This window comes from Petaurus breviceps, unplaced genomic scaffold (genome assembly GCF_028583685.1).
Source record: "Petaurus breviceps papuanus isolate PSGF00001 unplaced genomic scaffold, PetGlider_PUasm1.0 140, whole genome shotgun sequence".
Taxonomy (NCBI): domain Eukaryota; kingdom Metazoa; phylum Chordata; class Mammalia; order Diprotodontia; family Petauridae; genus Petaurus; species Petaurus breviceps.
In genome coordinates this window covers 24,693,129-24,716,143 of record NW_027185698.1, presented here as the reverse complement: position 1 = coordinate 24,716,143, position 23,015 = coordinate 24,693,129, and the positions used below count along the sequence as shown (strand labels likewise).

General features: G+C 39.8%; 3 protein-coding genes across 4 annotated transcripts in view; 1 reads left to right on the top strand and 2 right to left on the bottom strand.

The window, feature by feature from the left end:
• Positions 1–23,015, bottom strand: part of QDPR (quinoid dihydropteridine reductase) — a 167,660-nt gene that overhangs the window by 124,724 nt on the left and 19,921 nt on the right. The gene's annotated exons all lie outside the window — the stretch shown is intronic.
• MED28 (mediator complex subunit 28) lies at positions 1,163–9,984 on the top strand. The gene is made up of 4 exons (XM_069069301.1): positions 1,163–1,424; positions 2,614–2,680; positions 6,642–6,754; positions 9,225–9,984. The coding sequence occupies exons 1-4, from the start codon at positions 1,197–1,199 to the stop codon at positions 9,420–9,422; spliced, it is 606 nt and encodes a 201-aa protein (XP_068925402.1). The 5' UTR covers positions 1,163–1,196; the 3' UTR covers positions 9,423–9,984.
• Positions 10,443–23,015, bottom strand: part of FAM184B (family with sequence similarity 184 member B) — a 121,536-nt gene continuing 108,963 nt past the window's right edge. Inside the window, exons 12-17 of one of the 2 annotated variants that reach the window (XM_069069257.1) lie at positions 21,185–21,365; positions 19,875–20,021; positions 18,261–18,378; positions 14,158–14,262; positions 12,545–12,747; positions 10,443–11,920 (exon numbers count right to left, since the gene is read on the bottom strand). In XM_069069257.1, coding sequence (XP_068925358.1) covers positions 11,830–11,920; positions 12,545–12,747; positions 14,158–14,262; positions 18,261–18,378; positions 19,875–20,021; positions 21,185–21,365 — 845 coding nt within the window. In that variant the 3' untranslated portion in view covers positions 10,443–11,829. The remainder of the gene's footprint in view (positions 11,921–12,544; positions 12,748–14,157; positions 14,263–18,260; positions 18,379–19,874; positions 20,022–21,184; positions 21,366–23,015) is intronic. The other variant, XM_069069266.1, reaches the window with a different exon arrangement.

Sequence of the window (23,015 nt, the reverse complement as noted above, 5' to 3'; positions counted from 1 at the left end):
TAATACATTGGGTCCATTACGTCAGTGTATTACAACCTCAGAATACTGGACCCCTGCTGTCAGTCTACCCTTGATACATTCTTATCTGGACTTGAGGGTCCCAAGGCTACTGTCTGTCCCTTGATTGATCAAATCCACCTGCTGCTGCCAGCTCCTTCCATTCTTCCATCATTTTTAGTATTATTTATGAGTTTATGTCTGGGAACCAGGGGCTGAGCTTCTTTTCCAAGGTTACTGCCTATTCTCCCTTATTCAGTAGTCTTGTTCAGCAATTCTTGCAGTTCTATAGAAATTTAACTCTTTCATGGTAAACTGGGTGAGGACTGACTAGAATAGAGCAACTATACAGAAATATTTATAAAGTTTCAAAGTCACATAATTTCTAATAAAAAAAGTGAAAACTTAGGCCTAAGACCTAAGGACTTACTTACTTTAGCAGACAGTCTCTGAGAAACCACACTTTTACCTTTCCCATACAAAGGGAAGACAGGAGAGAAATTTTCAGTTCTGGGACACTCATGAAGAACAGTGTGGTGGGGGAAGGAGGTAAAAAAGGCTAGAATGCATGGAGGGGTGATGGGGAGGTGGGAGTGGGGGGAGCGACATGACTCCTAACACACCCCTTCGTGGAGGTGTTACCCGATTAACATCGCAAGTCATGGCATCGTCTTCCTGATGTCATGGTCCTTCCCAGAATGGAGGGCAAACTTGGGCGCACACGCACACCGCATTGTATATATATTTGTACTTTTTCAATGTATCATCAGTTGTGCTGATTTTGTTTTTCTCTAAAAATACGATTTGTCCTATGGGAAGGCTTTCTTGGAGGGGAAGGGGAGCAAAATATTTGGGATAACTATGTGATGTAAGAAACAGAAAATATCAATAAAAACTTTTTTTAAGTTGTTCATTATTCTTCTTAGTCCCGCCTCTTGGAGACCGTTGAATAGGGGAGTCTCACGGACAAAAATGTGCTTTAAGGAAATGTAAGACTGGACCAATGCAGGAGACTTGCTGCCAGTCACCCGCCTTCCCCTGGGTGCCTCCCATTGGAGGCTAAATCTCCAATCCAGGCTCTGGCCCCTCCCCTAAGCCGCACCTCTCGCCCTCACGTGACTCTCCCTTCGCTTCCAGCCAATCAGCCTGTAGCCCGGATCTAGGAGGATCATTCTCAGTTCTCGTTCCAGTCTTCGCGCATGCTCCATGAATCCTATTCCCTGCTCATGCTCAGTGTAAAAGCCAGTCCCAAGATGGCAGCTTCCTTAGGAGGGATGTTTGGGGCTCAGCAGCCGGGACCACCTCCGCCGCCTCCGCCCCCAGGACCCCCCGGGAGCTCGGGACAAGTCGCGTTGCTCCCGACGGCAGCCGGCGGACCGAGGAATTCTAATAATACTTTAGTGGACGAGTTGGAAGCGTCTTTCGAGGTAACGCACCCCCTTTGCGTCCCCCCCCCCCCACTCTGGTCCAGCATCATTTGTCTCTTCTCGTTCACGCCCCCACGTCGCTGCTCCCACGAAACCCGGGACTTCTGGCCTGGTCTGCACCTGGTCTTTAGCGCTGACCTAGTGTGAGCCCCTCACCATCTCTCCCCCCCCAAGATCAGACGTGCACTCCTGGCTCCAAGGCCGGCCTAACCTGCCCCTTCTTTCCAGTGTCCTCCGCTGCCCACGAACAGGACACTCCATCTCTGGCCATTTTCACTCACTGCCCCCCACGACTAAAATAGTTATCAGAATATTTTTTTTTAAGTTCAAACCCCAGGTTATGATCTTCTGACGTAATGACAAATGGATGATGGAATCCAGCAACTTTTTTTTTTTCCCATAAGGATAAGTAAATGGAAGGGATTTGAATTTCCCGAAACAGCTAGTTACTAACTAACAGCTAGTTAGTGACAAAACTAGGATCTGGGTCTCCGGATTCCAAACCTGGTGGGGGCGCTTTGCACTAGAACCTTTCTTCTGAAAACTTTCTGCCCTTGGATTCAGGGTCTTCAGACAGAACTCTCAACCATCCCACAGCTCCAGTTTCTGTTGATCTGTCTCTTCAGTTCAATTCAATAAATATTTATTAAGCACCTACTATGTGCTAGGCACTGTCCTAAGCGCTGGGGATACAAAAAAAGAGGCAAGAGACAGTCCCTGCTCTCAAGGAGCTTAAATTCTAATGGGGGAGAGAACATAGCAAATAAATATATACAAAGCAAGCATTGTACAGGATAAATGGAAATAGGGGAGTCTATGACTACTCTTATATACTTCATGTTCTCTCTTCAAATCCATTCATGCTTGTGTTGCTTATGCTTTAGGAATTCAGGCTGAAACTCAGTGTAATGTTATCCAGAGCTTCCTGTAGTTTTACCAGGAAACATCAGTGACACCTATGAATTTGTACTGGCATTATTTACAGAATCAGATTACTTAATAAATATTTTCATTGGCTTTGGAGCTTTGTTAGATGCATTTAGAAATTAAAGATCTTCAAGGAATTTGTGAATTGCTTTCATGCCATAAGGCCCAAATGATTTGCTATTGTTTTTAAAGTAAACAGTGAGGGTTCTTTTATTATTCTGGATTATGCCATTTTTTTTTTATTTGCCTTTGAATTTTGTAGGCTTGTTTTGCTTCCCTGGTGAGTCAGGACTATGTCAATGGCACTGATCAGGAGGAAATCCGAACTGGTAAGAACTTCATTTTTTGTTTAAAAAAATTAGTGTCTTTCATCAGTTACCTACATCATTCTTGATTCATTTATTTAAATCATTGGTTATCACTTCTTGAATAAGTTATTCAATTGAGAGTAAGATTTATGTAGATAACAAATAGCAGTTCAATTTAGATCATACATTTATAGTTGGAAGGAACATAAGAGGTCATCTAGTCTTACCTGCTTATTTGGCAGATGAAGAAATTGAGGATTAGAGAATCTAATTGACTTGCTTTGGTTCACACAGGTAATTAGTGGCAGAGGTTAGAATTCAGACCCAGGGCCGGCCAGGTAGCACAGCGAGTAAGAGCACCGGCCCTAGTGTCAGGATGACCTGGGGATCAAATCCGGGCTCAGACATTTAGCACCCACCCAGAAACACCTGGCTGTATAACCTTGAGCAAGTTACTTAACCCCAATTGCTTAAAAAAAAAAAGAATTCAGACCCCGATTCTCTGACTCCAGATACAACACCTTTTCCATTGTATACATTCTACCTCTTATCACTCGATATTTGGCATTTTATATTATGTTCAAGTGTAACTGGATTTTTTTTTAAATAGAGCTTTTAAAACATTTTCCAAGTTTAGAATATTTTCATTTAAAAATGTGTTCTAAAGTAATACCCTAAGAATAATTCTATCATTAGTTATTTACTTTATGTTTTCATGCCTTCTTACAGAATAGGTCAAATTAACATCATGTTACTCTTTTAAACTTCCCTTTGAAAGATGTAGCATGTATCACCCTTATATCACTTAGAGATTAAAGTGGAGGGCAGACCATTCCAGGGGTCAGAGGATCTGGGTGATAGTTCTGGCTCTGCCATTCAGTCTTTGAACACAGACAAGTCATTTTGCTTCTGAGAGCCTCACTGTTCTCGTCTGTAAATGATGTTAAATAGATTGATTTCTGAAACTCCTCTAAAATTCGGTGCTTCTGTAATATAGGCTAGTTATTACAAATGGACCATCACATGGCCTTTCCCTGCCTCATTTTGCTCATCTCTCTAAGTACAAATGAGAAATATAAGCACACGTACAAACGCTTACATCTGCAGGTGAGATACAAGTATGCATCACCTAACATCATCATTCTGTGAGATAGCTTTATAGGACCGGTTCTGTAGGAACGATGTTGATGGTGTTACAGTGGTGCTTGGTTTTAATAAAATGACTTCATTAAGAAACATTATTTCAACATTACCTATAGTGGGAAAGGTCATCAGTGAGAATTACAGGAGTGAATGAAATAACCAGAACCTAATGGAATTAATCCTTAGAGATTTGAACACAATGAATTTTTTGTGTTCTACAGGGGAAAGAAATTTGATTTGCCAGAGTTTAGGGGTAGGGATGGCACAAAGACCTGGCATATTTGGCAGATAGCAAGGAAACTGCTTTGGCTGCAGTGAAGAGCACAAGGAAAGGGTTTGTGTAGCAGGAATAAGGCCAGAGGACCAGAATGACCTGTTGTTGGTAAAGACCCTTAGAAATTGATGATGAGAAGGGGAAAGGATGTAGTGGAAGGAGCCTTGGGGCATTTTCTTAAATAACTCATACTCATATAGCACTACAATCCTGCTTTAGTATTAGTCCCATTTTATAGTAGGGGAAACTGAAATGAAGTGATTTTCCATAGAGATATAAGTCAAGCCCAAGTCTTTCTTAATTCCAGGTTCACATTCTTTCCATTACTTCATGCTATCTTTTTCATAGCCCTTACCCCTAAAGCAGTATTGAATTGCCCATGTCATTCTCACCAAAATCATTTAATTCCAAGCTTCTAACGCAAGGGAAGTAATTAATTAGACATGTGTTTTAAGACTATCAATTTTGCAACTGATTGGAGGGTACGTTAGAGAGGAAAGAGACTGGAGTCAGGAGATCAGTTAGGAAGCTTTTGTAGTAGGCCAAATGATGAGTAGTGAAAGCCTGGAAGAGAGTGGCTGTGGTATGAGTAGAGAGGGTATGGATGTAAGAAAATTTGATGGGGTAGGCTAAACAGAAGAATAACTGATTAGATATGGGAGGCAGGTGAGAGTGAAGAACCAAGGATAGTGAATCCGACTGACTAGTGGAATGGTGGTTGTCTCACTAGACTAAATAAGATGTTGGGAGGAGAGAAAGATGAAGAAGTCCATTTGGGACATATTGAGCTTGAGACACCCACAGAACATTCAGTTAGAGATGTTGATCAAGCAGTTACAAGGCTGGAAGTTTGGAAACAAATAAGAGCTAGATGTAGTTTGGAAAGTTGTCTTAATTGCCATTAAGAATGTTAGATAGAACAATGTTATGATAGAACCATGGAGTTTATCCATGTATGGGGACAGGACGTGCGTAATGAATTTAAAATGGAAGCCATGCGTAAGTCTGACAGTAAGAGAATAACTGACCAATGTCACAATAGTCCAAGGAGGATAGTATCCAGAAAGGGAACACAGTCGAGTCAGCAGCATCGGATAGTGGGGAGGTCAGGAAGGTTGAGAACTGTGTAGAGGCTGTTGGTTTTAGCAAAATTCAGGTCATTAGTGACATGGAAGAGAGTAGTTTCTGCCAAGTGACAAGGATGGAAGTCCAATTGCAGGGGTTTGAGGAGAGAGTGGAAGTGGTAAGTATAGACAGCTTTTTCTAGCAGTTTAGCCAAGAAGGGGAGGGGAGCTACACGATAATAGCCTGGTGGAGCCAAGCGAATTTTTTTTTTAAGGATTGAGGAGATCTAGGAATGTTTGTGGGAAGCAAGGAAGGAGCCAGTGTATAAAGAATGAAAATTAGGGGGCAGTCAGGTGGCACAGAGTGCCGGCCCCAGAGTCAGGAGACCTGGGATTGAATCCAGACTCAGATACTTAGCACCACACCCAGAAATAACTGGCCATGTAACCTTGAGCAAGTTACTTAACCCCAATTGCTTAAAAATAAAAAAGAATGAAAATTAGGGTGAGTGAGGTGATAGAAAAGGCAAGCCCTTGGACGAGAAGAGATGGGATGGGTTCAAGGACACAAACAGAGGGCTTGGTTTTTGGCAAGAAGGGCAGCTTCATCTTGAAAGTGTTAGAAAGAGGGAGATGACAGAGTATGATGCTGAGTCTTTCTGAAGAATAGAATTGGAGAGGAAAGGAAGCTTGAATGCCTTCAGTTTCTTCAGTGAAGTTCAGCAGAAAAGTTCTGCTACTAAGAAAGGAGGTATTAGGGATAGGGAGGGTGTTGGTGCCAGGAACATAGTAAGTATTAATAAAAGTTTGATTATTAAGAAGAGGTTTGGAACAGCAGTTAATCAGTCAGGGAAGAGTAAAAGGATTAGTTTGTAGTACAACCAAGGGCTCAGTTAAGATTAGATAGCCAAGATTTGGAGTGGATCCAATGAACTAATTGATTCTCCAACAGCATTTGGCAGCACAAGGCAGATGGTTAGCTTAATATAGAATTGGGGTTTGGAAAAAAATGAGAGCCAGTAGGACAAGAAGTCGAGGGATTCAAGAGCTGAGGATAGGGCAAAATTGAATTCATTACTTAAAAGATTGAGACTTTGAAGGGAAGTTAGACTAGAGAAAGTTTGGAGAGGATGGGGGTGTGGATTGAGCTGAGGTTGTAGTGAGGAGGGAAAAGGACTGTGGCACAGGGGGGACTCACCTAGGTGAGCATCAGATGCAGGAATTTGGGTTATGAATTATAAAGGTGGGACACTTGTGGATGATGGAATAAAGGCTATGATCCTGTAGGACTGAGGTGGAATAAAGGTCCAGATCATTGAGGCAGAAAAGCTAGATGAACTTGGAAGCAAAAGACTCAGAGTGGACGTTAACAAGCTGATAAGCCTGACTTCCTAGTTAAATGTTCCTTCCAGTAGAATATTAATGAATAAACTTGGGTAGGCATATATTACATTACTATATTTCTTCTACCTTGGGGATTTATGCAATTTCTGAATTCTAGGTGTTGATCAGTGTATTCAGAAGTTTCTGGATGTTGCAAGACAAACAGAGTGCTTTTTCCTTCAGAAAAGATTACAACTATCTGTCCAGAAACCAGAGCAAGTTATCAAAGAGGTAATAGATTTAAATTTTCTCTATGTCTCACCTACTCAGATTTTAGCAAGAGTAAATAAATACCCACCTAGGTCCAAGTATAGAACATACGTAATCCCACCTTACCTCAACCCCTTCAAAAAATCTGGCCCCTTTAAAATACAACCTGTACTTGTTATTTTTCGAGGTTCAACCTAAAAGGGACATTTTCAGAATTATTTTACATTTCAAGCCATCCAGCTATGGCAAATTGAGCATTTTATTACAGATTTGAAATTTGACTATTGTCACAGATTTATTGACTTAAGTTGTAGTTAAAGCCTGATCTCTTTGAAACTGAAGATTTTTTATTTAAAATTGCCTGTATCCAGAGAAATCTTGGAAATACTTATGCTTGTGAAATAATAAAGGCTGATTGAACTTATGTTATCTGTGTTTTTTTATTAGAGAAATGAGGTAGATAGGCAAGCTGGTGAAAAATGTATAGGTGGGGAATGTTACTTAAAAGCTGACCTTTGATCCCCTGGATATTCTTAAGGAAAATATAAGTGAGATGGTCTGTGTAATATATTCTGTCATTTCTAATTTAATTGATGTTATAATTTCATAAATTAATAATAGATTAAAATAAGTTTTTGAAGGTTAGATTAAGACAATGGTGATATTTTATTCAGAACCTTGAAAAGAAGCTTTAACAATCTTTACATGGTCAAATGGTCAAATACCAAGTGGTGATTTTTAAGTTGCTGACCTAAGAGGATCTAGAAAAATTTGGTTGAGGGTTAGTTATGTTCTGTGGATATTTAGACAGGGTAATCCTTAAGAACCAACATGGCTTCATCAAGACTATTTCATGCCAGAATAATTTTTTTGTGGTCGTATCATTAGATTGGTGTATCAAGAGAATGTACAGACATTATATACCTGGATTTTAGCATAGCATCCAGCAGTGGCTTAAATAGTAGAATAACTAAATAGGTGAAGAATTGGTTGAATGCTGAATCCAAAGAATGGAGATTAATGCCAACCTGGAAGGTCTCTCAATAGAGTGCCCTAGAGATTTATTCTTTTTTGTTTTTGTTTTTTTGCTTTTTTCTGGAGGGGGTAAGGCAGGGCAATTGGAGTTAAGTGACTTGCCCAAGGTCACATGGCTGGCAAATGTTAAGTGTCTGAGATCAGATTTGAACTCAGACTCCAGGGCTAGTGCTCTATTCACTGTACTACCCAGCCACCCCTACAGATTTATTCTTGACCTTGTCCTCTTCAGCATTATTGGTAATGACATAGATTGCATGCTTTTCAAGTGTACAAATGACAAGAAACTGGGAGAGCTAACAAGTTAAATAAGGACTCCAAAAGAGTTCACCAGGCCAGAATGATGGGATGACCTTAATTAGATGAAATTCAAGGGGAATTGTGCAAAGTCCTGTACTAAAGCTCAGTATGTGGAGACATAGCCAGACCTTGGCTTTCTCCTTTACATGTCAGCAGGCTAGGGCAGGGTACTGTTCTGAACCTGATTTCCTTGTCACTGGTAAAGGTCATCCCCTTCATTTTATAAATGAGAAACTGAAGTCTGAAGAGGTGGGGAGATTGGCTTTAGGTTCCACAGACAGTAAATAGCAACTGGAATTTAAATCCAGGTCATCTTGATTACGAAGTCACCACTCTTTCATTATACTGACTTCCTCCGGTTTAGGCCAGAGGATCTCTACAGTCCCTCTTTGAGCTATAAATCTAGACAAGTTAATGTGGAGTCAACCGTATTAACTAGGAAGCCAAAACAATCTTAAAACTGCATTGACAGAGGCAGTGTCCATAATGAAGAAGGTGATAGTCTCATCAGACCACACAGAGAAATAGTCTTGTGCAAAATTCAGTCATTTTAGAAAGGATGGTGATCTTTGGGATCTGGCCCAGAGTTAGGATAGTGAGAGGGCCAGGGAACTTCTTGTGAGAATCTGCTGAAGGGACCAGGCAGGGTGACTGGCTTGAAGAAAAGAAGATTTAAGAAGAATGTGAATGACAAATATCTGAAGGGCTTTCATTTAGAAGAGGAAATGAACTGAATCTTCATGGGCAGAACTAGGAGCAATGGATAGCATTACAGAGGGAAAGTTTTGGCTTGTTTTATGGAAAAACTTTTTAATGACAATTAGAGCTGCTCAGAACTGGAATGGACTTCCTCTAGAGGAAATCTCTGTCTCTGCTTATTGCTAAAAATTTTCAATTATATTCTATATGCAGAATTATACAGTTTACTTATAGATTGAACTCGAGCTGTAAGGTCCTTTCCAGCCCAAGATTTCATGGATAATTCCCTAATTTTTGAATAATTCCATCAGATTGTTCAAATAGCTGATTCAAGTTTTGGAACGTAAAGACCCAGAATTCAGTTACAGAACCATGAATTTCTTTCATTTTAGTTTTTCTTAGACAAGCTCTTAAATTATCTAGTCAAGAACTTTATTTTCTTTGGATTTTTTTGTAGGATGTCTCCGAGTTAAGAAATGAATTACAGAGAAAAGAAGCACTGGTCCAGAAGCATTTGGCAAAGCTCAGGCACTGGCAGCAGGTCCTAGAAGAGATCAACATGCAACATAAAAAGCCTGCAGACATCCCTCAGGGACCTTTGGCCTACCTTGAACAAGCATCAGCTAATATTCCTGCCCCCATGAAGCAAACATGACTCTGTTGTCTCTGTTACAAAAGGATTAAACTAAGACTTATCTTATTTGTAATTTTAGTGAAATCTGCAAATTATTGATGTCCAAAGTATTTTGTTTAAAAAAATTCAACTTCGGGGGTGCGGCTAGGTGGTGCAGTGAATAGAGCACCGGCCCTGGAGTCAGGAGGACCTGAGTTCAAATCTGACCTCAGACACTTAACACAAAAACTAGCCGTGTGACCTTGGGCAAGTTGCTTAATCCCAATAGCCCTCAAAAAAAAAAGCAAAAAAATTCAACTTTACCAAATATTCTTTTCTTTTTCTATGTAGAGTTTCTTAAAATGTATTTTTGTAAATTGTCTGAAATGCATATTGTTTTGGTAAACTAAAATTAGTACTTTCTTCAAAGCTTAGTCAGTTGCTTTGTTATCACTTAGATGCCTTTTGGTTTTATCTTAGAGAAAGTGGATTACTGGGGCAAAGGTTACTACCATTAACATTTATAGATAATTAAACTGACTGGAATTTGTTTTCTAAAGAAATTTATAAAATGTCCCAACTAAAACATTTTTATTTGAGAAAATCCAGAGCCTTCTGTGTTTTAATTGGATGCGAGACATATACTGGCTTCCTAAATTTGTTACAGCACATTTTTGGCCTTCAGTTCACATAGCCAACTTAACCACTTTGCATAGATTCAATTTGTTCGATAATATATATTTTAGTGGAGTCTGAGGGGCAGAAAACTAGTCCGGGAAGCAGACCTAGATCCTAGAACTGATTTCCTTGAGAGGCCTCACTGTGGCAGAAGGTAGATGTGCCTGAATTCAGAGTGGTTTATTAAGTGTGTCAATGACTGTCTCAGAGAGACTTGATGATTGTAAATACTTTGGGACTCTGAAAAGAAGAGCCTGTGTAAACATGTGTTTTTTACAAAGAACAAATAAAAAGATCTTAAAATCCCAGGGTTATTGTGACTACAGAGTATTAACACAGTGATTGATAGTAGGTTAGTAAACAGACTCAGCTTGAGTAATGGGATATGTTAAAATGTAGGATACTAGGCAATGAATCACCTGTCTTTACTGGTAGGGTTTCAGAGGCTGTAGCCAAAAGGAAGGGCAAGTTTACCTTTTCTGTGGGGCAGAAGAAAAGCAGGAGTGTCATGTCTCTAAGATAAGAAATAGAGCAGACTGTCTTACCAGTGCCCATTCTACATGGAAGAAAAAGGAAGAAAATAAAAGAAAAGCCTTCTGTAAATAACGTGTCAGAATTCTGCATGGTGACTAGTCACTGCATTTTTAAAAATCTCTCCCGCATCTTTGTGTTACATGAACATTTTCATGGTAAATGAGCCTCTAGAAGCACAAAACACATTTTTTTTTCTTTTAGGCATAAGTATACAAAACCATTTTCTGCTAAAGTGAAAATCTAGTCATGTGTCACTTTCACATTCATTCCCAGCCTCTACCTTGAACAGACACATCAGCTTTCTGCTGAAGAACACATAATAGAGCCATTTTGTCTTATCAGTTGGCTTTATTCAGAGCAAAGACTTAAAAACTGGCAGTACAGGAAGATTTCTTAGCAAGTAACAGTACATAGAGTAAACGACATCTACTGGAATTAGAGTTCAAGGAGCACCATTTAGGCCAGCACCAAAGGGCTGAGGTTATTTTGTATCATAAGAGTTGTATCAGGTCCTGTCAAATCCCATAACTGCCAGGTGCGAAGTGAATTTAATGAATAAATTAAGAATTTTTAAAAACTAGTACATCTAATGCTTTGAAACAGCCCACTGGTTCAATGGACCAGCTTCACACAAATCCATTTACCCTTTAAAGCACAAAACTCCCCTTTTTAAATCTACAGACATGCAGTGAGGCCACAATGAGATAAATGGATCTAAAGTGTCTACACATATCAATTAGCTTCCTGTCAATGAAAATTCTTCGCTACTGATGACAAATGTGCCACATAAATATATTATCTTACAGAAAAATCGCTTCAAGTCACTCTTCTAAAAGCCGAATACTTGCTTCTAGACCAACAAAACCACGTATGAAGCCAACTATACAATTCACAAAGACTGGCATTCTGTAAAGACTGGTGAACACCAAAAATGTAACATAAAACCCATATGGAAAGGTTCCTTTTGAGTGCTTTCTTGTTAGCACTGAGTGAATAATTTGTTAGAGTATTCAAGTAGGAAGGAAAATGATCTTACCTTGCTTGATCTAATGAACTTCCTTAGTGAACTCATTATAGGATATTAATCCTAAAGTTCTCTTAAGCTATGTATGAGGTGTAATTACATAGCAAAAGTAACCTTTTATTTTTCAATTCATTTCCTAAATTGGACATTGTTGAAGGAAAAAAAAACATTTTTCTCAAATGTTATCTTTTAGGTTATGTTTAAAAGGTCCATCTAAAATGAAAAGTATTTTGTAAACCATTCCTGATGCTGAGAACCTTGTTTTTGGACTTCTTTGGCTTGGGTTGTTTCATCGTCCTCAGTCCTAAGAACAGAAACATGATATTATAATGTTAGTAATTAGTAATTTAATATTCACAAATATTTTTGTTCTGGAACACAGTAAGGCATGCAGACTATATATATGCTGCCAAAATGAACCCTAGGTAGATGTTCAAACCAAAGAGTCCTTAGTCAGTGCCCATGTCATATAACACTTGAAGAAAATTTTAAACTATGATTTGCTTGTATAATTAGTCCCTGGGACACTGCTGCTCCTCCCATCAGATAGATCAATGTCATATGTAAGTAAACACAGTAGAGTGGATAGAGAGCTGACCTAGGAGAGTCAGTTCTACCTCTGACACATACTATGTGACCATGGTCATTTAACCTCCATGTACCCCAGGCAACTCTCTAAGACTAATTTAGACATGGCTTGCCAGTCTATGTTGGTAGAGGGAGTTTCCATGTTAAGTGTCCACACCAATGAAGTAACAGATCAAAACCACTTCTCCCTTTCCCACTCCCCCCAAACAAGGATGAGTACTTGCAGGCTGTCCCACCTTTTGACCTCTCTAAATTGACTGTTACTGTGCACTACTCAGTCTTGTCCTATTTTTCCAAGCAGCTCCATGGAAAAATGCAACCAGATATTTTATCTGCTTACCTTGTGGCAGTTTTAGCATCTGGAGATTTGACTGGCTGATGACCAGACCTAACACAGCTGGAACTTGGGTCTAAGCTTGGTGATTTGGTTATTGGTGCAGCATTTCTCTTGGAACTCAAATCACCACTCAGTAAATTCTTTGCATAGGAGGCTAAGTTTGGCACACTGACAACCCGGCTGGGAACTTCCTCCATTTTCTTTTTCTGTTAATTTAAAGGAAGGGTTCATAAGGTATCTCACACTTGGAGGCTACTGTAGACATAAGCAGCAGAGAAAAAGTACCACTGTGGTATTTCAGAATGCCAAAGTCAAACTGCTCAACATGTCGATGTACTTCTTTATTTCAGGTCCCTAAAGGACAGGCTGCATATTTATTCCATTAATGTGTCTTGAATTATTCAGAATCATTTAAAGTATTAAAGATGATAGAATTCCTCTGGCAAAGTAATTTGCTATTGTTGAGAAGTGGTTTCCTGGAGTAACCCATGAGTCCAACTACTGTTGTATGTGAATGTAATGAAATGTTATTGTGCCATAAGAAAGGAAGAATGGGAAGGATACAAATAAATAAGAGAAGCCATATCAAGAGATGCAGAGTGAAGGAAGCAAAATCAAGATGACAATATACGTGTTATCAATACAAATCTTCAACTGCTCTGCAGCTTATACTCTTTAGAGAGGTGCCTGGAACACTTGGTTAAGTGACTTGTCCATTCATAGTCAGTATGTGTCAGAGATGGGAACTTTTTGCTATCATTCTGTTAAAATACATGTTTTTAAAAAGCTAAAATACTTGTAGTTCACGTATGATCACTTAAAAGTTTTTGTATTTGAAATACTGGTGGATAGTTACTGAGTTTACACTCAGTATTATATGGATTTATGATACCCCCTTGAGTGAATATGACAATGCATTCATGTCATCTTATCCTATGTAATGAAACCCCCTTTAGAGGACCTATGCATCATGCAAGAGGATTTACTTCAGTTTTTTGACATTCTCCATAATGCACGACTTGAACTGCCTCCCTATCAGCTTTCACTGACCTCCTCAATTCTTTCTGATAATACCTTGCTTTGATGATGGCTTTTATATCACTTTTCCTGATAAGCTGTCCCTGGTTAACATTCATTCGGGTGGCACCCTACCTAACACCTGCCATATGCCTCTTTATTTTTCTTTATACTTCTGATCCTTTAGAGATTATAAAGTTCTATGAATTACAACCATTTAGCAGGAGAATAATGATGTTGAAAATACCACTTTTGTATCTAGGGGCAGTCTGAAGTGAAGCCCTGTGCAATTTCCCAAGTGAGTCTCACCTCCTTTTCTATTCAACTCTGGGCCTGGCTTGACCATCTGCAGCACCAGTCCAGGCTATATAGACAGACAGAATGCCTAGCCAAATGCAGGTCATATACTACATGTTCTTGATCCACTTAGCTTTTTCCATATGGATTAGTTTAGGTTGATCTCTTTTGAGTGGTTTCATGAACCATGATTGCTATGGCCTCTTCCTGTTCTAAATTTTATGAACCTAAGCTGCTATTTTAGCTAAATACTATATTTAGGATAAATTTTAAATGTTTTAAAAAGAAAAGAACTCGTTCACCTTCATGGAGGGGGTCAAATAGCCTGGATGAGGATTGAAAGAAAAGGATCTATTCCGATGAGAGAGAGTGTTTGGTAGTGCTGCACACTGAAATCTTCTTTCCTCCTGAAAAACAAACAAATATAAGGGCCTTGATGACTATATCTTTATCTTAAATATACAGAGGTACATTTAAAAGAAAGTGCTTACCTGATAGCCAAGTATCCCCTGGACATTTAGGGAAGGGAAGGTCAGGGGAAGAAGAAGAATTCAGAAATCAAGGACTGGGTTTAGTTTTTTATTCATTTGTTTGAGTCTTTACTGGTGAGGCAAGCTTATTTCTAGCTAAGGAAAAGTAGTTCAGATTTGCTAAGTATTCTTAGCTCAGGACAAGGTATATGGATTCAAATTCGGTCCTTGCCACTTTACTACCTGTGTGACCTTGGACAAATCACTTGATTTCCCTGGTTCTAAGTTTGCTCATCTGTAAAATGAATACACTAAGACCAGATACTCTCAAAGTCCTACTCTAAATCTTATGATCCTCAAGTGCTACCCTGAAAGTCAATATTAAATCTACTTCTAACTTTGGCAGGAGGAAATGGGAGAAGAGAAAAAGACCTAAGCTGAATAAGAAAAAGAAGGAAGTTGTGTAGGTGATTTGGAGGGATTTGTATGAATAAGGAACAGAAACTGAGAAATATCTGGAGAATAATCTCCAAGTCCAGAAACCCACCTAGATGGGGAGAGACAGAGTGGGGTAAATTATCTCATATAGAAAAGGCAAGGGAAAATGGTTACAATGGAGAGGAAGAACAGGAAGGCAAAAGGGAATGGGTCAACCTTACTCTCATTGAATTTGGCTAGGGAGGGAATGACATACAAGCTAAATAGGCTATCTCACCCTACAGGAGAGTAGGGGGGAAGGGGATGAGAGGGGAGATGATGGAGGGGAGGGCAGGTTGGGGGGGAGCGAAGTTAGAAACACTTTTGAAAAGGCACAGGGTCAAAGTAGAGAACAGAACAAGTGGGGGGCGGGCCGGATAGGATGGAGGGATATATAGTGAGTCTTTCACAATATATCCACTATGGAAATGTTTTGCATAGTGACACATGTACAACGTATTGAATTGCTTATTTTCTCAATAAGAGTGGGTGATGAGGGAGGAAGGGAAAGAATCTGGAATTCAAAGTTTTAAAATCAAATGTTTAAAAAAATATATTATTATTATTTACATGCAACTGGGAAATAAGATATACAGGCACTGGAGTATAGAGATCCATCTTGCCCTACTGGAAAGTTGGAGGGGGGGGTGGGAAGGATATAGGAGAGAGCAGATTGGGGGAGGGGATATACAGTGGGATCACTGTTTTGGGGGTGGTGGGTAGGGGAAAGACAGGGAGAAAATTTGTAACCCCAAATCTTGTGGAAATGAATGATGTAAACTAAAAATAAACACAAAATTTAATTAAAAAAAAGAAAAGAGGAACTAGAATCCTAATGCTAATAGGCAAATTTAACCTTATAGGTATTAATGAATCTTTACTTGGTGGGATGAAATCTATGACTAACATGTGGCTTTGAATGAATGTGCCTTACTCAGAAGAAATAAAATAGGCAAAAGGACAGATGGAGGCTATGTGGATGTAAAGGAATACAGGAACCAGAGTAGGGAAACATGGTGAAGATTATTGGGAGGGTCAATGAAGAGTGAAACAAGTGGTTTTGTCATTGGAATATGCTGTAGATGACTTGGACAGAAAGAAGAAGAAGTAGATGAGTTTGGGACTAGCTCATGAGGCCGACACAGAGATAAAACACAACAATGATAAAAGACTATAATTATCCAGACATCTACTAGGGCTCTCTGTTAAAAGCTACGCAGCTAATGACTTGCCTTGCCTTAATGATAACTGCATCCTTTAAAACAGTGGTGTAGAAAAGGATCCTTGTACACTGCATGTTGACTTAGAAAATCACAAATAACATTCTATATAATGTATTTTTATTTTGTTTAACATTTCCCAATTACCTTTTAATCTGCACTCAGAATCTGGAAGAGTCTGACATTTCTGTTTTAAAAGGTGGAGGGAACCAACAAGAAGAAATTCTATTCTGAATCTGATTCTCACTAAGAAGTAGAAATTAGTTGTTGGGGGTAGAAATGACAGGTATCCTGAGAGGAAGTGATTTTTCCCTCCTAGAGTTTGTGACAGAAGACAGGAATCCAGATATAGTCCACAGGTACCCTAGATTTTGGGTTAGCAGATTTCAAAGGACAGGTAGTATTCTATGGGCTAAAATTCTATAGGGACAGTCAGCTCAAGAGGGACAGGAAATGTTCAAGAATGAAATCATGAAGACAAAAGGAAAACATTCCAATGAGGAAGAAAAGAAACTAATGTGGATGCAAAAGGAACTCTTCAACTGACATATGTTTAAAAAAGAAATTGTTCAGCCAGTGGAAGCAATTGAGGCAACAGACTAAATACCAATGTGGTGTGGTCCTATAAATATGGATTAAGCAGGGATGTGACCTCAGCTTAGAGTGGATGGGAAGATAAATGATCACAGGGAGTTCTTTTTATTCTACTTGTTTTCTCTGCCAAACAGAATGACCTTTGCACTGGAAATGACATAGTAAAAGTGGCTAATAGGCAACCAAAGACAGTTAAGGAAATAGAGTATAAGCAAGTCAACTGGATCAGGAAATTTTATCCTCAGGAATGAAAGGACTGGCAGGTATGACTACAGAGCCACTCTGTGGATTATCATTAAAGTATGGCTGCGTGCTAGCTATTATATTATTATTTTTGAAAATGGGAGGGATGATCATTAAAGTATGGCTGCGTGCTAGCTATTATATTATTATTTTTGAAAATGGGAGAGATACCCCAATATTGGAAGAGAAAATCCTGATTTACAGGAAATGAGAACAGAATTGCAAACTACTGACCAGGGAGCTTGACTTTAATTTCTGAGATAATTCTGTCATTAAAGATAGATTAAAGATTATTAAAGATACTGTTAGTGAACATCTAGAAAGGGAAGTGATTACAAATATCCATCACAGCTGCATTAAGAAGGGATCTCTCCTCTCCAAACCTTTGCACTGGTTGTCCCACATGCCAAAAATGCCCCTCTCCCCCACCTTCAACTCTTAGAAACCCTAACTCCCTTTAAGACAGCTCAAGCACCACCTTTTACATGAAGTCCTTTCCTGATCACCGCCCCACTCCCAGCTGCTACATCTTTCTTCCAAAAATTATCTTGTATTAACTTTAGATATAACAACACATGTACATGTTGGCTCCTCTCACTAGACTGTAAGCTTCTTGAGGACAGGAACTGTTACATTTGTCTTTGTATACCCTGTGCCTTGAACAGTATCTGACATACTGTGAGTGCTTGAAAAACATTTGTTGACTGATTTGATGACTGATTTGATGTCCTGCCACTAAGCTTGGTCCTAAAGAAGAGATAAGAAAAGGTAGCCCTTCCTTCCTTCACTAAATGACGGGGTCTTTAGTATAGGTGTAAACTCTTAAATTCGGTTTTGTTGAACAATTTATTTACCTCTCTTATTTTTTGTTACAAAGGATGGCTCTCTTTGGGAAAGGAGGTGTATATATTTGGATATGAAAGTGATTTTTTTTAAAAAACACCTAAAAGTATCAACAAAAAGTTTCTTAAAAGTAATCACAGGGTTAAGTCTGGCCCTGAAAAAGAGCTGGGGTAAAACAAACAAAGGAATAAACAGGCCCTAATACGATTTCCTTTTTTTGACCAGATTACTAAACTAATAGATAAAAGGCATGCCATAGCTACAGTTTAACAATAAAGTCTCTCATGCCAGTTCTTGTGGATGTAATGGAGGGATGTGGACTGGGTGATAAATCAGTTAGATGGATTCACAATGGATTAATGGCCAGACTCAAAGAGTTCTCTGGGCCTCAGTTTCCTGACCCGGAAAATAAAAGGGTTGGTTCCAAATCTATGATCCTATGAAGTGCTAATAGGGAAGCTGTCATTTTCCTGGGAAAAGTCATTCCTGAATGATATTTTTGGTCTCCATCCTGATTTACACACAGACTTTCTAAGCTTGACACAGAACATTCCTTACCGTTAACTGTTTGATGATTTCTTCTCGCTCACTTAATCTGTTTTGCAAAATGCTTATGAGGTGTAAATCTTCTGGCCTGGATTCCCATTTCCGTAATTTCTCTTCTGCACCTTTAAGGCTATTTCAATCAGGAGACATATGTAATTAGTATATAATTAGTTGTCTAATTAGATTAGATACTAGATATTAGATCGCATATCTAATTGGTTGAACCTGCATTAGACAAAAAAAAAAAATGAAGAACAAGTAGAAATAAGTTTGTAGCTTTCTTTGTCCAGGCAGAACCTGGCAAAAATCGGCCAAGCCTGGGAGTGGCCTACATACTCTCCTTAGCTCTCTTCTTTTCCACTCAGTCAAATGTAGCAATGATGCCTGGGACTGAGTCTCTTCTTTAGATCAGCACTGCAGGATAAAGATTTGTGTACAATTCTGGCAGGGAATTATGATTTAAGAAGAGAAGATTCCATATCTCTAGAGAGGGAGAAAAAGAGAAGGGGAGAGAGACAGAGACATAAAGAGAAAGACAGAGAGAGGGAGAGAAACAGAGAGAGGCAAAGAGAGCAGGAGGGAGAGAAAGTGACAGAGACACAGAAAGAGAGATGGAAAGAGACAGAGAGAGGGAGAGAAAAAGATGGGGGGGGGAGAAGGAGAGACAGAGACACAGAGATAGAAACAGAGAGGGAGAGAGTCAGAACATGAGAGCTTCAGCCTCTGGGTCACAGGTGTCAAGGAGACCTTGGAGCTCACTTAAGCAGCCCGGCACATATTTTGTCTTTGAGATGCAGCTGTCGACATCTGCTGGCTACAGATCAGGGGTCAGCAGGCCTAGGCTGGCTTTCCTTTTCAGCAGATGCCCCCCTCTTAGGAGCTAAAAGACACAAGTGCCCCCACTCTCACCTCAACCATGGGCAACCTAGCCCAGAAGGGCTCTTCACATACATGGATGGAAAATTAAGAGGTAATAATTTAGTGAACTTTCAAGGTACCCTTGAAAAAGCTTTCACTAAGTAGTTTCTAGAGGATTCATTTTATTAGGCATTCAAAGAACAGGACTGGAGTCAGAAAGTTTGGGTTGCTGACCTAGCTCAAGTACTAACTATAATCTTGAATCAGTTATTTCAGATCTCTGGCTCTGTTTTCTCACTAGTAACATGTCAGCCTAAGGGGCGGCCAGGTAGCACAGCGAGTAAGAGCACCGGCTCCAGTGTTGGGACGACCTGGAGATCGAATCCCGGGCTCAGACACTCAGCACCCACCCAAAAACACCTGGCCGTGTAACCTTGAGCAAGTTACTTAACCCCGATTGCTTAAAAAAAAAAAAATGTCAGCCTAAATGGTTTCCAAGATCCATTTCAGCAGCAAAGGCCTAACTTCACCTGTTAATAAGGCAAGATATCTTTTATATTTCTTCCATAAATCTGAGAGTTAGCCAGCGCCGGGGAGAGGAAACGTAATTGAGACATAGCTCAAAGGTTCCCAGCCAATAAAAAATAAAATGAAATTATATCCACTTTACGTTGCCCAGAATGGGAACATAATCTCCTAAAAAGCTACATCCTTTGCCCCAGCACTCCCCAATTAACAAATAATACTTCTAGTATTTAAATCACTTACTCTGTTTCCAAGGAGACAATCTTCTTTTGCAGGTGAGCCTGAGTGCTGGTGAAATCAGACACCATGCTTTGGATTTCTTTCCTATGATCTTGTTTCAAGGTTTCCATTTCTTGTTTATGCTTGACTTGAAGGTCTTCTTCTAGCAACCTTGCAACATAATTGTAAAAGCATCATTTCTGCCCAGGGCTGTTGGGCTCCCAGGTAACTGAGAAGGTGGGGCTAGTATTCCTAAGGGTTCCACTTTTATTCAAAATTTGTGATTTATTCCCAACTCAGCTGGTCGGTGGGGATTTGGAGGCTGTTACAGAGGGGGCTTTTATATAGAGGAGAATTGTAAGAAATTAGATCTGGGGCTCTGAGATTGGGGGGAACCTTGGTGGGATATAGAAGCCCTCAGCCCACCCCACCCTTCTTCATCTCTCCCCACTCCACAACCTGACCCATGTATAGCCAAGTAAACTGTTTAAAATAAACATAAAGGACAGACTGGAAGTGGAGAGAGAAAGCAGGGAGAGACTTACGGGCAAGAGCAACTATCCCTCCTCAATTTACTTGCCACCTCTCTGAGTCACTGCCTGCTAGTGTGATCCTAGCAGTGAGCCCCACCACTCCAACTCCCTCAAATATAAGGCCCAGGACGATCTCAATTCACCAGTCCTGGGGAATACCCTGCCTGGGATCCCATGGACCAAGGCCTGTGCCTGAGAAATCTCAAAATAAGTGATTAAAGGCAGCTTAACCCGCTTATTTTCTTTGTTACCAGCCAGCTCTTTGACTCAAGAATTTCTTTTACCATAAGCTTCATCTTTCCAGAGTTGAGCCTCAACACCACTAAGGGAGGCTAAGGTCAGAGATGAGGAAGAACTGTCTGATGTTAAGAGTGACTTGTAATATTGGACTGACACTGACCCAACTAAGTGGGATGATTGGCAGCACGGCCTGAGGGCAGAGACGACTCTTGGTTGGAGTCTCTCTCCTTCCAGCACCAAGATTCTGTGACCTCCTTATCTTAGGAGTGAAGTCACTATTCACAACTCTTCCTATTTCAGGGTAACAGACCCACAAACTGTAGGGCAATACACAGTTCCTATATTCCCAGCACTGGAATTTTCAAGCCAAAACAACGACAACAAAAGGTCAGCTAATGGTGGTGTCCTAGTGCCTTTTTTGAGAGGAGAAGGAGAGAGACGCTCTAACCCTGGGGAGGGTTCTCAGCTCTAATGAGAGCTGAGAGAAAGATATAAAAGGAAGACACAGAGACAGACCTGTCGGCTGAAAGAAAGATATAAAAGGAAGACACGGAGACAGACCTGCGCTGCTGCCTCTCCCTCTCCTGAAGCTGGATGGCCCCCTGCTTCTGCATTTCAGCCTCGGCACTGAGCAGCTGCAAAGTCTCCTTCAGAAGGGAATTCTCATTCTTAAGACCAGCCATCTCCCTCTGACACTTTTCCACTGTCCCAGTAAGAGAGTTGATCTGGCTCAGGCTGCTTCCTTCCTAAGAAGAGGGGCCAGTATGAACTGCTTGGTAAAGCACAAAGGTGAAGGGAGATACTAGGGGGGTTCAGAACTGGCTTATTAAATGGAGTCCAGCTAACACAGTAGCTAAGAGCCAGCACTGATATGGCACTTTAAGATCTGCAAAGTGCTGCACAGATGATATCAATCGATCCTCACAAGGAACCTGGGAGGTAAGAGCTATTACCATCCCCATTTTAAGATAAGGAAACTGAGGCTGAGAGAGGTTAAGTGATTTGCATAGGGTCACATAGTCAATAAGTGTCTGAGGTAGGATTTAAACTGTGGATAGATCTCTGGGCCTAGAAACAGAAAGACCTGAGTTCAGATAGTCTCAGACACTTACTAGCTATGTGTCCTTAGACAAGTCACCTAACTTCTATTTGCCTCAGTCTCCTCATCTTTAAAGTAGAGATAATGATAACAACCTCCCAGGATCCTTGTGAGGATCAAATGAGAAAATAATTGAAAAGCATTTAGCACCATGCCTGGCACATAATAAGTATCCCATAAATGTTAGTTGTGGTTGTTATAAATAGGATTCTTGATTCCAAGTGCTGCCCCCTACATCTAACACAGACTTTGAGGGCAAAGATAACAGATTCAGTCAGCCCACATGAGCCTCCTGCTTTCTAAAAATTGACCTTCTTTGACAATGTTTTCTCACCTTGACAGTCTACTAAACCTGACTCTAAAATGGTTAATACTCTGGAGTTTTCACAGGATTGTTTCGTACTAATAAAGAATGTCAAATGTAAGCTCCCTGAGGGCAGGGGTTATCTTTCTTTTTCTTATTTGTATCCCCAGTGTTTAGCACAGTGCCTGGTACAAATAAATAATATGTATCATTATTATTTATTATTAGTACTTAATAAATGTTTATTGCATCGTACTGTAGAATATGCTTTGACATGGATGGTAGAAAAATGACTATTGGTATAGCTTCTAAACAAATTTCACATGTCTACAGGTTTAATTATTCATTCAACATACAGCTAAGATAACTAATTATCACTGACTTGTTTTCCATTTTCAATTTATACATGCATACCATCATCCTACTTATACCCAACAAAAACAAGTCTGTGAAGCCAGTAACATCCATCTCTTCATCACATATATTTGAAACTGTTGGTAGGATGTCAACCTCTGAGACCACCACCCTGATCCAGGCAGCCTTTATTATCTCTTGCCTGGATTATTTAATAACATTCCAACTAGTCTCCACCATTATAGTCTTGACCCCGCTCTGATCCATTCAGTTCACCAATGTTAGATTAATCTTCTTCAAAAAAACATTTTGGATCATATCACTAGACTGTGTAGAAACTTTTGATGGCCCCTGTCGACTCCTACAATGTTCTTCAAACACTAAACAACGATAGGGCTCTTGGCTTTAAACAAAGCTCCAGCAGAAAATAAAATTATTTGAAATGATTTTTGAAAATTACTGCTATAAGTACCACTTAAGAGAAATCTTGTAGCTCAATCTTATTCTGAATCTAACAATATAACCAAAAACTATGTGGAGAAGGTAATGAATTTTTGCTATAAATAAATGTTTTATAATAGTGAACAGCATTGGATATGATCTCTCACCTTGTAAGATCCTTTATAATTTTCATA